This window comes from Chaetura pelagica, unplaced genomic scaffold, assembly GCF_000747805.2.
Source record: "Chaetura pelagica isolate M959 unplaced genomic scaffold, ChaPel_1.0 scaffold139, whole genome shotgun sequence".
Lineage (NCBI taxonomy): Eukaryota > Metazoa > Chordata > Aves > Apodiformes > Apodidae > Chaetura > Chaetura pelagica.
The window spans coordinates 1,196,802-1,213,985 of NW_009970717.1; the positions used below are offsets into that span (position 1 = coordinate 1,196,802).

Here is a 17,184-nt window from a genome sequence, read left to right on the forward strand (position 1 = left end):
TAAAGACTACATTGCCTGTCTTTCCCATGGAGTACTTCTGTTATTACAAATGCAGTTTGGAAGCCTTGTCTGAAGAGTCTGACAGTCACCAAGGCAATCATTCATATTGCTTCCTCCAGCACTTGTTGTCAACAGCTTGGCAATTAGCACCTTCCTTAATAAGGGAAAAAAAGGGAAATTATGTCAATTGATAGTCTGGAGTCTCATCCGTTCACAGCTATGGATTAAGAGGCAGTACACAGATCAGATGAAGCTTCCTCTAAATTTAATTATTGAATTTTATTCATGTAAAACACATCCTTCTATTATTAAATTAACAGCCCTGCACTTCATACAAGACATGCAAGAGCAAATCAAAGTTTCTCAAGTTCCTCTATGTAATTGGCATGAGAGATTCCCTCAGGAATATACTCTAAAGAACTTCACTTTTGTGCAAGCAAATTAAACACACAGGCAGTTAATAGAAAGGCATTCAAAGCCATGTTAATATATATTTTCTCAAAATAAATGGAATCTTTATGTCCTGTATAACAGAAGGTATAGAAAAGCGATCCTGAAATCGCACGTGGTGTGCCTTTGCAAGTTGCAGTTCATTTCAGATCCAAAGTTTAGTGCATCTGTGAAAACAGAGTTGGAGATTGCACAAAAAGCATAAAACAAATTCCTTCCAGAAAGCCCTAGTTGCTTTAAGAGAAAAAAAGAAAAGAGGGGGAAAAGCAAAGTTAGATTTCTATGAGGAAACAGCCACTTAAATACATTCTAAATGATGATTTTTTAATTTTTCTTTCAGTTCTTAAGTTATAGGTTTTGACATCTTCACTTTTTGGATAATTAAAGCTTCTCCTACAGGACATTGTGACAATTTAAAAGATGTTGTCCCTTTCTATGCAAGGAGAGAAGGTTGGAAACCAGGAAGGGGGAGTGAAATAGGGACATTCTTTTCCAACCATCTTGCTGATGGTTTTAATATTTTCTTGAGACTGAGAAATAAAGAAATGGAAAAATGTGACCAAAACTTTATTCTGTTTTTTAACACATGTATTTTCATATATTAACATTCTGGCAGAAACTAAAAATCACTGAGAATTTTGTAAGGTTTTTTTTTCCTTGAATAAAATATAACAGGAAGAAGCTTGCTTTTTGCAAGCCCACTGAAGTCTTCCAAAACATATTATTTCAATGGAGCAGAACTTCCCAGTCCTTTTGCGGAAAAGTACAGTGAGAAAACACAGCATGAGTAAAAAGATTAGGAGAGCAGTTGCAAAAATCAATAATGCATTACTACTTGCTCACTGAAGAACTGATTCTCTACCCACTGAAATAAATGCCAGATTTTTCATAGTTTAAAAAAGTGCTACACAGTAATAAATAACTATTGCTTAAATTGGAGTTACTATAACACTGTAACATTATAATACTGTAAACACATCCTTCCAATTCTGAGAGTATCAAATCTTCAGACAGTGGAGATCAGAGGTTTGTTGACACTACTAATTTTAGATGTAATAATCACCTGCAGTTACAATGGAACTTTGAATCCAAGTGTTTAACATAACATCAAAAGTGGAAAACTGAAATAAATTGACTTGTCAAAGGTAAAATATTGATAAGAAATTGAGATAAACACAACAGATTGAGACTTAGACCTAGTAAAGTTGTATATATTACTCTCAGAGATTTTAAAGATGGGTCTTATCTAGTGTTTACAAGTAAGACTGCAACCTGTACACATTGTCAACAAAAATTCAACAAGATATTAAGTGGTTCAGTAACAATTATAGAACACCAGGTTGGAAGGGACCTCAAGGAAACAAATGGTCAGACAGGTAAAGTCCTGTAGGTATATAGTTTTCTGCTACAATCCTGAGGTTCAATCAGCACAAGAACAGAGGCATAGAAGAGGCTCAAATATTGAATTACACTGTTTAAGTCACACACCCAGTGGTGTGCTTCATTGTCAGAAAAGAGTTCTATCTGTAAGACAATTGTCTCAGAAGATTGAATTAGTGGCAGATTACTTCAGAGATTCTTCAGTCAACGCATAATGGAGAGAATGAATTGTACATAACAGTATGCAATGCACTGAGTCAGGAATATACTGAAATACTCTGAACAATGATCATTGTAAAAGACCTTTCAATGAAATCAGACACATTCACACACTTTCATCAGTGAAATAAAAGTTACACTCCTAAATAACCAGATTCAGCAACCAATTGGCTATACAGGATTTGTATGCACTGACATCAAATTATTCAATTGTAATAGCAACTCTATCCCAAATCTGGGTTGTCAAGGTAGACACAATTCAATCTAATTTAATATGGTCCTTTCTCGTGCTGATGCACCATTCTACATTGGGCTACCAGAAAATTAGGAAGTGTTATTACGTGTGAATGAAAAATGCAGAAGTGGACATAAAATGGCAGCAGCAGAGGGGTTCTCACTTTAGGTACCACTGATAGCTCAGAGAGGGCTAGGGAGGCTAATATACTAGAGCCCTCTGGTTCCTGCAGCCCAGGCAGTGGGCTGCACAGGCACAAGTGGCACCTGTAGGAAACGGGCAAAGTGACCAAATGGAGAATACCGGCCATTCTTCCCTGCCATAGTAGTTGTGACCCCTTTAGAAGGCCAATGTAGCTCATCAAGATGTGGAGATGAAGAGAACCATCACCAGTTCTCACAGAAGGCTATTTTTCTCACACCACTGCTCCATCTTCTCTTTTACTTATCTGTCAGATTCCATGTTTCTAACTTGTTTAGGGGAGAGGAAGAAAAATGCAGTCACTTGGAAGAGGTAAAGTGAACAAAAAGCCATGTGGATAGGTGAAGCCATTTACTTTAGAAGCAGCTCCCTGAGCATCCCATCAAAAGTACTTCCAGTCAACTGTGCATACATAATAATGCAAGAAAGGAGATGCAGAGCTGTGCTGAGAAATGTGTGGGGAGAGAGGCAGCAAAAGCCTCCCACAAATGCAAATACTAAGCTGCAAGTAGATCAGACCATGAGAAGTTCCAGTTCCTAATGTTAAGTGTTGTGAGCAGTAGTTAACAGAGCAGATGTCCTCTAAATCTCAGTCCTGCTGGAGTGGGCATCTTATAATGCCCACATGATATAATGCTTCATGAAGCTCAAACATATGTTCTATAAGGACCTGAACCTGCAAGACACATTATGTGAAGTATTATGTACCCTCAGCAATGCATGACCATTTCAGCACAGCCTAGTAAAAAGTATGTTAAGTTTGTTGAGAGTGCTTGAAAGTCCTTATCTGATATGCAAGCATGTTTGCACAGCATTTTTTCCATTCCCATCCTGAACAGGCTTCTCTGCTCATTTCAAATCTTTCTGGGAGAAGTCTAACACTTTTCTGTTTCTCTCCTTGTTTAATAGGCTTTTCTCAAGTTACTACTCATCTCTGCTCCTTTTGCCTAGGGTTAATAAGTCTGAGATTTTTTCAGGCAGCAAAAACTATTATTACTCTACCTTAGTGAAGCTTCTCCACCCCATTCAATGGAACAAAAGTCTTTTTAAAAAAAGACTCCCATCCTCAACCACTGTCACTTACATTAATGTAAGGAAGTATTTGACAGCTGTGCAGATATGAGGTCCTGCTTTCCAGATGTCCTACTACAAATTTTCATTGAAATTCACATAGCCAAGGAGAAAACACATACACTAAGCTGCCACTTTACTGATGGAGAAATGCCTCCTGATATGTCTGGTGGCTTCCATGGACAATAACAGTATCTCACTGACTCTTTGACCTGCTGGCTTTGTTTCCTCAGGCATAGGCACCACTCACTGTGCAACTGATTTTTTATACAGTTTCATGTCATCTGCCACTATAACCTTGAAGTCCTTTGATACATCAACATGGGGTTTTGTTTCTTTATTAATGGGACTTGAGAACAATCCACTTATTTTGTGCTTTGGCTTGGTTATCCTTAATTTCTTAAGTCTCTTGAAACAACATTACAGGATCTAGAGACTCAACAGTATTAAAAATAGAGACCTCCTGATGGAATAAGCCTTTTTCACAGCTCTTTTTTAAGTAAATTTCTTCGACTATGTCTCAAATTTCTTGGCTAAAGTACTATTTTCAAGGACTTAAAAGCAGGGGGCTGCCATGTAACACTTGTAGTGAAACATGCTCCTAAAGACAAATCCCTCAAAATAATTCGAGGGATCCTGATTTCTTGTCCAATGTAGAAAAGTGCAATCTTAGCCTTGGTGGAGGAAAATTACAATGCCTTCTTCAGGCAGAACAGAACTATAACATCTTGAAAGACTAGCTTCATATAAACCATGTGAAGTATGCCATAGGTACAACAGACTCTCAGACCAAATACTGAAGACTGTCTTCCCCTTATTTTTGATCAGAAGTCCATCTCTAAAAATATCAGTACTCCCCCCAAATGCAAACACCAGGAAGAACAAAGAGAAAGATTGTTACTAAGTTAGGTGTTCACTTGTTTAAGACCTTGCAAAAACAAAGGTCCAGATCACTAATTGAGGTGACAATGCATAATCCCTCCAGAGTGGAGAGATCTCTACCATTCACAAGTCATTTCAGGAGATATATCTGAAACTTTGTCACTTTTGATTTCATGGCTTTTTTTCTTGAATTAGCAGTGATTACTCAATCATTTATCTTTCTGGCTAGCATCACAGGTTGGCTATATTTAGTCAAAGACTAGGAGAGTTCCACAGAAAACATTATAAACTTTAAAATAAAACAATGGCCACTTTTTTTCTAGCTTTACACATAAAAGTTAAATTGCAAGTTCCTGCATTTAACTTTCAAAAGCTTTACCCTCAATTAAAACTCAGGATTGGCACTTTGACTCTTCCTACCTGGGTTTCCAGCTCAGGATAAACCCTGAATACCACATAACATCACACAAATATTGGAAGTCGTCAGCACTCTGTTTTGAGCAGAACCATTTCATCCTCATTCTTACTGATACAAAAGTCAATCCAAGACACTATTCTTATGCAAGTAATTTTTTCTACTAATGAGTCACTAAAATCTGGGTAGAGAAGGAATGCAAGTGAGCTTCTTAGTAAGAAACAGGATGCCTTCCACAAAGAAGAGTAGGGTTGGTGAGAAATGACTAACAGAAAATCACTACTGTCTTTCAAAATTGCTCATTAGTCAGGAACACAAGGCCTGGAAAAGAGCTCAACTCCTCACACCCAGCTTTCCCAGAACTGTCATCATCTGCTTGTTTCTCACAGGTCATGAATCGAAGTCTATCCAATTATCACCCTTTTTGCACCATGTTTTATAGTTAAGTTGCAGGCGGTAACTTTTTTTTAAACACTACATATTGATCTCTTATACTAGGAAGACTTGTCAGTAATTAACTGTGGGAACAGGTAAAAGTTCCAGCTAAATAACTGTAACATATACAGCATTTGGACACACATCTGTGGTATTTGATCCACAGTCAATCTATCAAATCACTTAACTTCATCACTCAGAGGCACAGCTGTAGAGATCTACCTTTTAAGTTTTGCCTGCAGTTTTCTCCCTTTCCATTTGTGCCTTCTTTCCCAAATAAATGTGTCTACAAAGTGACACAAAAGCAGTTCAGAGTTTTACCTATATTACTTTGTCTACCTCTCAACAGAAAGATCACAGAAGCTTTAGCATCTTACACAATTTCTTGAAACATTCCTGGGGTTCTAGGTGAGCTATTCTGGCAAGCTAACTCCTTCTCCACTACAGCCACAAATTACATGTAAGTTTTTGCTTGAGATTTGTTGAAACTCTTCTGGTAACCTGAATAGTTCTTACAGGCTACTAAATATAAATGCAGTGCTATATTTAAACCTTAGCATTTTACTTCTCATAAACCTGAACAAAGTGCAATGTCCTTGTCAAAGTCATGCTATGATGGCAATATGCAAATATTAAATATGAGAATTAAGAATAACTGAAAGATATTAAGTAGAAATTGAAAGTAACTGCTGACAGTGCTTGAAAGCTAATGATGCTAATTAACGATTCTCCCAGGGATAGGTCCATAAAAGGAATGGGGAATGCAATAGCACAGGCTTGACTCTTCTGCTTTCTTCATAGAATTCTTATCAAATATAGATTAAGTTAGAAAGTGGCACTCCCTAATTAGGATGGCTAAAGAGGAGAAAGTAATCAAGTAACAGTACCTTCCTCACAATAAATTCACAAACAGCTTCCTATATTCATTCAAATAAACTTGCAGTATAAAGACACCATGCATTTCCCTTTCCTTTGTTAGTTATCAAGGAAACAGAACAAGTGTAAGTTACATGATTATTTAGTCAAAGATATTTTAGAACACAAGAGCATTATGAAAAAAACACACTAATATGTGTGTGCCTTTAAGGATTCATACACCTGTTCTATTAGAATGTTGGGGTTGTCCAGCCTGGAGAAGAGATGGCTCTGGGGAGACTTTGTGACCTTTCAATACTTAAACGGGGCCTATAAGGAAGATGGGGACAAACTTTTTTGCAGGGCCTGTAATGATAGGATGAGGGGTTTAAAAAAATAAACACAAGTTTGAGGAGATGGTATTTCTTACTAGTACACTTAAAAAAAAATACACAAAGCAAAACAGACATGAGTCAAGTTGTCCAAGAGGTACAAAGCTTTTATGAGGGGGGAAAAATAGTAGGAAGACAGCCTGGGTATTTTTTTCTGGGGAACACTGTGTAGACAGAAACACTATACTTAGATGACATGTAGATTTAGAAACAGTGGGTACCTACTCCACACTGATCTTTTACTGCAAGAATCCCTTATTGGAAAAAGCTATATACAAAGTATGGCCTAAGTTAAAACGTCAAGAGAAACATTACATCAAGAGTACTGGCTAGAAGAGTGTTAATCAGGGAATCAAGCAAGAAGCAATTACAATTACAGCACAGCAGCAGCTACAACTCAGCAAGTTCCGTGCTTCAGAAAGATGACTGTGTACTTTTGCTCCATTTGCATGTACAGGATAGGCTATTGGTACCTCAAACAAACTGGGAATACCAAGCTCTCTGACACTACAAAAGTTCTCAAGTGGCAAACAAAAAATCACAACGTGTGTACCGATCTCTACTTTGGTTCCCCATTTGTAATTTTTTCTTGTTCAAACTGATGGATGAATCTAATGCTTTTAATTATTTCCAGGGTATTCCCTTCAGAATTGCACTGCTTTCCCCATACACAGTGCTTCTGTCCAGAGACTCCCTTACTTCATTAAGATGGAAAGTCATTTCAGTCACAAAAAGCCAAAGTAATCATGTTTTAGTCAACTGAAGTGCACACAAGCTGCTATCATCATAAGTACCGCATGACAACGCAGGACAATGCTGCATTGCCTGCTGCCCAGGGGATGGAGAAATTGCAGGTTTGCCTGGTTTAAAAATATAAAGCTAATGGTCTCACTTAAATTCAACACCGGCTTCTCTGAAGCTGACTCGGATTGAAAAGCACAAGATCAGTATGAAGTAATTCAGTTTGTGCACAATACTGGCACAGGAGAGTGGAAAATGGTGAATGGCTGTCTTTTTGAGAAGTAAAAAACGTCACCACAACTTCTTAAGAATAAAAGCCACAAATCAAAGTTCCTCAAATAAATTGCATTTAAGCTTAAAAACTGCATGCTTGGCAATGGTAGGACTGAAGCAAAAAACTGCAAACTCAGAAAGAATGAGTTATCTAATTTACAAAGGAACTCACATATGAAAGAAGTCTCATAAAAGAGATTAAAAGACCCCTCACCCTCGGTAGCTTGGCAAATTTCCTATGACCTCCCAAAATAGCATCATAGAATGGTTTAAGTTGGAAGGGACCTGAAAGATGATCTAGATTCAAAATAGGAAAAAAATTTGTATTAAAATGAGGTACAGTATATGAAGCTTCAATGGGGATGTATAAGGAAGATTTCCCTAATCAAATAAACTATATTTTAGATATAAAAAGGATATATGCCTAGCAATCAGTTAACAGAGGCACACAAACGTATGAAGTTTCTTCTCTTAATTAGGCCTCAAGCTTAAAATAAGAGTTTTCTAACAAAAGGTTTATATATTTAATTAGTATTCCAAGTATGTACACTACATATACAGCTTATATCAACGTAAAAGCAAATAATTTACAATGGTAGCAATCTTCAAAATAATTTACTCATTAAAGAAATTAATTCAAACATGTAAACAAGTAGACTTCAGAGTAAAATCAGAAATGTACTGTTTTTACACTGTACGAGACTTCATGTTAAATAATGAAAAAACTGGAAAACTAATCTCACCATTATTTCAGAAAAAATCCTTTTCAAAGTAAAATTTTTCATGCTAATCAGGACTGTACTAGTTTACTATTAATTCTACAATTAAATACTTATTACTGTCTTTGAGTAAAGAAGACACTTGACCCAGATGTTCATGAAATGATAGCAACAGCCCTTGCACAGTACATTCCAGAATTAGGAATCCAGTTAGGAAGAAGGAAACAAGTTAACACTGCTCACAGGAGCCCATTAAAGAAGGGAGTCACAGTTGCAGACTTGAAGTTATTTTTCTTTTGTATTTCAGCTGTAGTGTAATCTCAGAGCAGGGGAACACACCAGAGGCAAACCAAAATTAGGTCTCAAAGCAGAGGTACAGAAGAAGAGAGGCAAAGCTATATATTACACAGAGAAGATAAATACCGTTTTATTATGTTACTAGTAGCATTCCAGAAAAAAAGCTCACAATGGGTTTTACTATATAGTAGGACTGGATGAAGCGTAAGACTCATTTCATGAAAGACAACAAAAGCAGACATAAAACATAGGCCAAGCTCAGGTCTGGCAAATCACAGTTGCACCAGGGGAAGAGAAAAGAACACCATGAAAACTCACAAAGAATGTACAATTGCTAGAATGATTGTGTCTCCCTGCTATTCTCCCTGTTTGAGCACTAGCTAGATGTCAGTCATTCTCTTGTCTGGCACCAAACATTTAATGATCACTAACTTAATCTGTGGTTTATTTATGGCAAAAAAAAAGTTAACATTTTGGCAATAACATCTGAAAGCTGGGAAGTAACATGGATAGTATAGATGTAGCATAACAAGAAATTTAGGTTTTGATCAGTAGAGAACTGTATCATGTAACTTCACTGAGTTCGCTGCACTTGAGGGTTTTTCCATGTATCTTTATATCTGAAATGACAGACTGTATCATGACAAAGACAGCTAAAAGAAGCCAACTTCAGAAGTCACAAATTCAGAAAACATGTAAAAGATTGGCAAGTGCTTCACCAAACATTTACATTAAACATGAATTGTTGTTCTAGTTACATCTTACAGCCAGTAAATAATCTTTTTTTAAATAGTTACTCATCTCCTACTAACATTTTTTTCTAAAGCATATCATATCAATGCAAAGTATTAATCTCAAGTTACCTACAACAAAATTTAATTAGTCATAATTAATCACAAAGAAGTTTCAGATCTGCTCTTTGCACTGTTGTGAGTTTTCTTTAAAAAAAAAATTATTAATGGCAGATACATACTAACTTTAATAGGTTACTATTGCTACCAGCTATCACTGCTCCCACTGAAGTCAGGGTAAATGACCACAACTAAACAAACCTAGGGCAAAAACCTAACTTCAACTTTTACATCGCAATTAGGACACAGCAAATGCTCTGATATTTGCATCTAATTCTGTCAAAAATACTTGTTCAGTTTTCTGATATGTGCCCAAGCCTTTTCTCATCTATGTCTTCAATTGTGAAATGCTCAAAACTCTTTCAGAAAGGGAGTGGGTTTGTAGACACTATATGATCTTAACTCCTGGGGAGGGCTGCACCACCATTATCCTGTATTACACTGGTAGGCATAAATCTTTCACATTAGGATAAATTTTTTAAAATGTAAATACTTACCTATGCACACTGACAGTATTGACAACCAAGTCTCCACAAGATGTGTGACAGAGTATAAGACATGACTTACTTAACACTACTCAACCCACTTTAACAAAATATCCTAAATTAAATACTTGAGAGGAATAAACTGGTATTGAAGAGAATGTTGACTAGTGTCTGTAATAAAATTATTATTGAAATTACTAAATGCATTGTTTTACATATACATAAGCCAAAAGTTATTCAAATAAATTGAGCAGAATTGAACAATCCACAAACTAGATTTCTTAAACACATCAAATTTTTTAAACTCTATCTGATATACGTTTTATGCCTGTAAGAGAAGAGGTAGCATAACAATATTCTGAATTTATAGCACCCAACACAAGTCTAGCTCAAGTAGCTTAAAGTTACACCTTTAATATCAGCAAAAAAGAGGTCACATCCCACCCATGCTCTAGCAACAGTTCTTTCCAAGTGCTAGTGCTTGGCTTTGGCTTTTTGCTTGGCTTTTTTGTACAGCAGTTCTTCACACCTTCATTCCTCTGTAACATATTACACAGCAGAATAAATGTGTTTCTTTAACTGACATCATGAAAAACTGGACAACAGCTCAGTAATGTCTCCTAAAGCCTGGAACAACAGTTAGTCTTAATCCTTTAGAACTCACACAAGGATGCTATAGATTAGCTCTGTTTCTCTTTAGAATATACCTTCTGACTTAATTTTGTAGTTAAACATTTTTGAGAAGGTAGGAAAAGGCTTTAGACTCCTTCTGGAAGATGTCTGGAACTTATTTCTGATGAAGTAAAAATAGCATGCCCTTTGCTTTAAATAGGTACACAATCACAATATGCCCATCACCTTTATTTTATTGCTAACAAATTGCTGCAGTGGAATTAAAAGTTCAAACATGAGCCAGGGGAGTAATAAGCACTGCTGGATGAGCTCCAGCAGCATAAAACTAACTACAGCAATTTTACTCAGACTCTACTATGAACTCCAGTTTGTACATCTGACTTAAAAAAACAAAATGTTTGATCATGTAAGTAGGACTGCACTAAGGTACAATGTCAACTATGAATGCACAGTGTTTGAGAGCTTTCATAGTACCATGAAAATTAATCTGATGGGACTGAGCTATTCCAGTGACGCTTTCACTATGATGCTTTACAATATCTTTACCTGTAACTGTCCTTGTCAAAAAGGTTGTGGGTCTGTAATACAGAGTTATTAGAATGAAGTATACAAGGAACTGAAGTTCTTGAGCAGCAGAAACAGTTACATCAGTCTGATAAGTTGAAAAGCCCCACTTTAATAGTTGTTTTCAATTATATATTCCTGTATTACTAACTTACACTTAGCAGAGGTTAGGAACAGTAAAGAGATCCTACACATCCATTAAAGCTACTTTCTAGGATTCTCACATCTTAATTATATTTTCAGGTAGACATCACTCTAGAAGACAGAAGGTTTGGCAAAACACAAATGATTGTCTCTCCAAAACTCTACAAACATTACCCCACTTACACATTCATTCCACTGCCTGTTGCTTTAGTTTTACAGTGAAAGACAGTACTCAATGCAAGCTATTACTATGATTGAGTACCACACTATCCAAAGTTGGTGAGAGGGGGACAACACAGACAGGAAAAAAACATGCAGCTTTAGGTAGGTACACAAAGAATAACCTTATTTTAGAGCTCAAACCTGGGAACACAAATTTCATTTGCTTCTCATTCTCATTCTCCTACTGGCCTTTCAGCTAAGGTTAAGAAATGGCTTTTCTCCATCTTTGTCTCTATCTCCCTTTTACTGATGGGGAAACTGAGACAATCACTTTATTTCACAATTGCTATGACATAAAGAGGCCTTCACTGTTACTATGAAATATATATTAATCATTAATCATCACTGCTCTACTCATCATTGTATTAACAGAACTGATTCCTGTTTTCTTTTTAGTTACTGAGAGGACACACTGTTACATCAGCTCAACAAAAGTGAAACTAATGTTTATATTTTTACTAAATAATTACTTTTATTTCATTCTTTTTTTAGGGATAAAATATAACATGGGATTCCAACAACAAAAAAAAGTAAGTTTCCAGAAGTACATAAGTAAAATTGTACCCGTATTCCATGTATGGGCTACTGAGGCAGATGGCTCAGATAAGGCCACTAAACTGGAGATGAAGCACTGAAGAGGAAAAATGCATCAAGGCTTTGCCATGAAGTACCAATTTTCCTTTTAAAATATGAATTTGACAAGCTATGCAACTTTAGTTTTCTAAGTTTTTTCTAGACTGGATATTGCTAAAAGACACTGTAAGCTTTGAACACATCAATATTCTGTATAAAACCATACTGGTCAAATCAACGTATTGAGAGGCACTTTAAAATAGGCTAAAGAAAAATACTGGTGAGATTCCTCCATCTAGTGGCTGTTAGCACATTCACAGCAGCAGAGACAGCCCACCACGGCCATTCACTATTTCATTGCTGAAAAAGAAATGTAAAATAAGCAAAGGAACAACTCTGCACCTGCCAGCTGCAACCTAAATGCCATTGCATGGTGAAATCAGTGTGATGCGATTGGCATCACTCCATCTCTACAGCCACAGCTTGACCTTCTGGATGAAAAATTACACTGACAGAAGACATTCAAAACATGGCATGAGTTTCCAAAAAATGGTATGTTCATCATAATTGTGCTCATTAAAGGTGCAAATATCTAGGAAGTCTCAATTTGATAACATTGAAATATGAGCTACATCATTAATAACAATGAATTTTAGCCAGTCTGTGAAGAACAATATTTATAAATACAGCTGTTATTTTACAGACAAAAAATTAATACAACTTTGACCGCTGAAAAAAACTTCAAGAGCAGTGTACAACAATCACGTCCAACAATGGAATAGTGTTTTTTATGACAAATTATCAGTTGGTTTCTCAGTCTGAGTATCACATACCACCTCCCACTATCAGAAGAGCTAGCACAACATTTTAGAAGCCTACATTCTGCAAAAACTTGCATAGCACTCTTAAAATTGTGTTTAATGATAATCTGTTCTGAATTTATATAGTGTTTATCAATTCATGCACGTAATCTACAAAATTATACAATTTGGGTTTTTTCTTTAGCTATCAATGTTTTTTGTAGTGAATACTGAGGTGTATTTTTGAGCCTTTTTTAATTTCTCACCCTTAAAGAGCAATGTGGCAAAATATTACTTCCATGACAGCATAAGTTAAAGTTACCTGTAGCATCGTTTTTTCAGCCAACAGAAAGACTTGCAAAATCACTACTACAATTAAGATTTAATTGCAGCCTTGAAAGACCTTACTAATCCCTACACTGTACACCTTAACAGTAACCCAGTATATTATTTTTAAGGCAGCTTAAAATGCTATTAGAGATGAAATAAAGGCTGCAAATCAGAAATTTACAATTTATAAAACCTCTGAATAAACTTCAAGTACTTTGTGTAAACAATAAACATTCTGTAACTACATCTGCCTCCTCTGTTTAAACACTCCCTGGTGATACATACACCATTCTGCTCCCAGGTGAGTTCTCAAAACAGGGATGACATGTAGTTAAACAGTGTCCAGAACCTAATTTTAGTCTTAGAGGCATAGACATGTAGACAGGGATTAAATTCAGCTGCTCAGAGAAGCAGAAGCACATCTGGGCTGTAAACCAAAAGCAGTATTAATCAGTAAGACCCACCTAATGAAAAAGAGCAGGTCCCAGAAACCCCTTATCTATACACACACTTGCTTACTCTGTTTTCACTTACCTAGTCCTAGCCACACCACCATTCCCACATCTTACTGCTTCTCATCAAGTGTCAATTTCTTTGGTCCCAAGCTCACCTCACTCAAGCCTCCCTTTGGGGTCCCTGCATGCTGCCCTCACCAAACTCACTTCTCTGCAAAGCCTCTGTTCTCACTGCAGTCCTCTCTGCTTCCCTCTTCCCACTCTTGCTCCCTCCACATCTTCACTTCACAAACACTACAGACCTCCCTTCCCTATCAGGCTTCACTCCGTGAACAACTTTTCTCACTGCAAAAACAAACTACTGAAAGAGTGGAGGAGAAAACACACAAATTTGTGTGACAATAGGCAGTCTAGAATAATTAAGTCCTCAAAATACTCAGATCCTTTTTGTGGACATTTCAGAGACTATACATCTAAGACAAAAGTATTTCTCAGAGTCTGGGTTACAAGCACCACCTAAAATACAGTTAAATCCAAATCTGAATTGGAATTCACCAGTTCAGGCCCTTCTCAGCTTTTGGATTTCAGGTAAGCACAGAGCAAGATGACAAAAGAAAAGTGACTACCACACAGTAGGCACAGTGCTGAGGCTTGCAGCAATGCATTTTGTTGTACAATTCTGCTGAACTTAGAGTGTGCAAATAGATCCACACTTAAGTTGTACAAACTGTTAATACTGACAAACACTCTCTCACTTACTAACATCTTTAATCTTTCCCCCCATTCTATCAGGACTGCATTTCCAGCAATAACCAAGATAGTCGATTAAGAAAAAGTACTGCAGATGGAGCAGCAACAGCAAAGCAGAGCAATTCATTACACCCATCTGAAAATGTGTCCCCTAAGCTTCAAAGCACAGACAGAAGCCAAAGCAGCATAATGTTTGCAATGAAAGACCAAGAGAAAGGTGAAGACATTAATTCCATCAGGTTCCATAAACGGAGGAGAAGATTTATAATCAAGAAGAGCCCAATTCTGATTTCCATGAACAGTTCCATTCTCAACCTGCCCACGCTTAAATCTGAAGACAGAAACAACAACAAGTGGAAAAGTCTCTACCAGATCCAAAGGGAAAGAAAGCAGATAATGAGGGAAACTTGTTCTAAATATAAGAGTAATAATAGAAGAATAATCACTCCTTATCATGTTTCTAGAATATTTGTGGAAGACAAATACAGAGTTTTATACTGTGAAGTACCAAAAGCTGGTTGCTCCAACTGGAAACGTGTGCTCATGGTTCTTAATGGGTTGGCTTCTTCCACAAAAGATATACAGCACAACACAGTGCACTATGGAAACTATTTAAAAAGGCTAGATGGATTTGATCACAAAGGAATTTACCATAGGCTCAACACTTACACAAAGATGCTTTTTATTAGAGAACCTTTTGAAAAGCTGGTATCTGCATTTCGGGACAAGTTTGAACATCCAAATAATTACTACCACCCAGTTTTTGGGAAAGCTATCATTTCCAGATACCGTGTCAATGCCACCAAAGAAGCATTAAGGACAGGCTCCGGAGTAAAATTTAAAGAGTTCATTCAATATCTCCTGGATGTACATAGGCCAGTAGGTATGGATATCCACTGGGATCATGTCAATAGGCTTTGCAGCCCATGTTTAATAGACTATGACTTTGTTGGGAAATTTGAAAGTATGGAAGAAGATGCAAACTTTTTCTTGCACTTAATTGGTGCTCCACAAAATTTAACTTTCCCCAAGTTTAAAGACAGGCATTCCAACGAAGAAAGAACTACCACTAAAATTACACAACAGTACTTTGCAGAGCTTTCTCCTTCTCAGCGACAACGAAGCTATGACTTTTACTATATGGATTACTTGATGTTTAACTACTCAAAACCTTTTGAGGATTTATACTGAATGGAGAGCTGGGACATCTCCACAGTTGTATCAGTTGAATTGTATAACAAATCCAGGTGGCTCTATTTATATATACTTGTCTGTTATCAAACAATTGGTTGAAGAGCAGAAAAAAAACCCAGAACAGACCATAAGTGGCTAGGGATGTTTACACCTTCACCTTAACTGCCTCCTTTTTTAAAATCACATTTTTTCTATAATTTCTCCATATGAAATGTGTACATGTGTATAATATTATATGTCAGGGCTCCCAAATAAAGCACATAATTTCCATCCTGTCATGGACTGTGTTTGCACTGGGAGAATGGTTTGAAACTGGGGAAACACAGATGACAATTCTACAGTGGAGATAGTATTTCAAGCTCTTTACTATTTAGAAAATAATTCTGAAAGTGACAGATTAGGAAGAATGAGAAAAATACACTGAGTGATATTTACAGCTTATGGAAATCTGCAACACATGAAGCCATACACTAAACAGGCACTACATATTTGAAACCATAGATTGTTATTTCCTGATACTTGTAAGTTAGCTAGGGAGAAAAAGTCCATCACACTTGCACTGTTTAAAAACACACTGATAAAACAACTAATACGTAATGACCATGTGAGTGCAGTATTAAACCAGATGTTGCAGTTCAGAGCGAGGACATGTTCTCCCCTTCAGTAATTCCCTTATGGCACATTCTTCTGCAAAATGATAAAACGCAGAGGAACATTTGCATCTTTGTAAATGTTATTAAGATTAGTTCAATCCTTTGCATTAACATAAATCTATGGTTTAATCTTCATAGTCACCAGGGATATAAAATCTTTCCTTCATAACAGCATAACGATGACATTTAAAGTGGCTATATTGGATCAAGTCTCAAACTCTACCACAAACCCAAACTCGTCAGTCATTTCTGGAGTTTGTATTTCACAACCAACAATTTCATCACAACTGGCAATGTACAGATGTACAAAAAATCTAAGAAAAATCACCTGTTTCAAGCAGTTCTACATTTACAGATTCAGATAAAAAAAGTTTATTCACACAGATAGTTTCATACATAAATACTTGCCTCTCAGTCTATCCAGAAATACTCCATATCTTTTTTAGTCTTTTAAAGATTTTAACAGGGGAAAAATGTTTTGAGTTACCTTGTATCGAATGATTTACTGACAAATACTTCAACATCAAGTCTGATGCTGGGCTTCTATATTTTGTTCCAAGAAAAACTGTTTGCATTAGAAAGGAAATGTGGAACTTGTGTTGTTCCATGAATCCCAGTCTGCCCAAGCTTCTCATCACCACCTTGTTGCTACTAACCACGTACCCCACCTTTCCACCCCCTCAGATGCTTGTTGAACAGCCTAAATTACTAGGTAACAGCCTTTTTATTCAAAGTAATTTTTCTGCTAGGCCAACTCAGATCAGCAATAACAGGCTGGGGACTATTCACCCAGGCTGCTCTACCAACAGGTAAGCATAGCAGATAACCTAACTCAACAGGTTCCACTCAAGAGTATCCAGGGAATAACAGGGCACATTAATCAATTCGTAGTGCAAATGGAGGAGAGCATTTATATCACTAGTGGTGGGATTTATCAGGGGGTAGAGGGAGGAAGCATAGTCACC

The 17,184-nt window shown here is 36.7% G+C and overlaps 1 protein-coding gene across 1 annotated transcript in view; it reads left to right on the forward strand.

The window, feature by feature from the left end:
- The window catches only part of CHST8 (carbohydrate (N-acetylgalactosamine 4-0) sulfotransferase 8), a 122,001-nt gene extending 106,438 nt beyond the window's left edge, over window positions 1–15,563 (forward strand). Inside the window, exons 2-3 of the mRNA XM_010006167.1 lie at window positions 11,957–11,994; window positions 14,415–15,563. Of these exons, the coding sequence (XP_010004469.1) occupies window positions 11,957–11,994; window positions 14,415–15,563 (1,187 nt within the window). The remainder of the gene's footprint in view (window positions 1–11,956; window positions 11,995–14,414) is intronic.
- The last annotated feature ends 1,621 nt before the right edge of the window (window positions 15,564–17,184 follow it).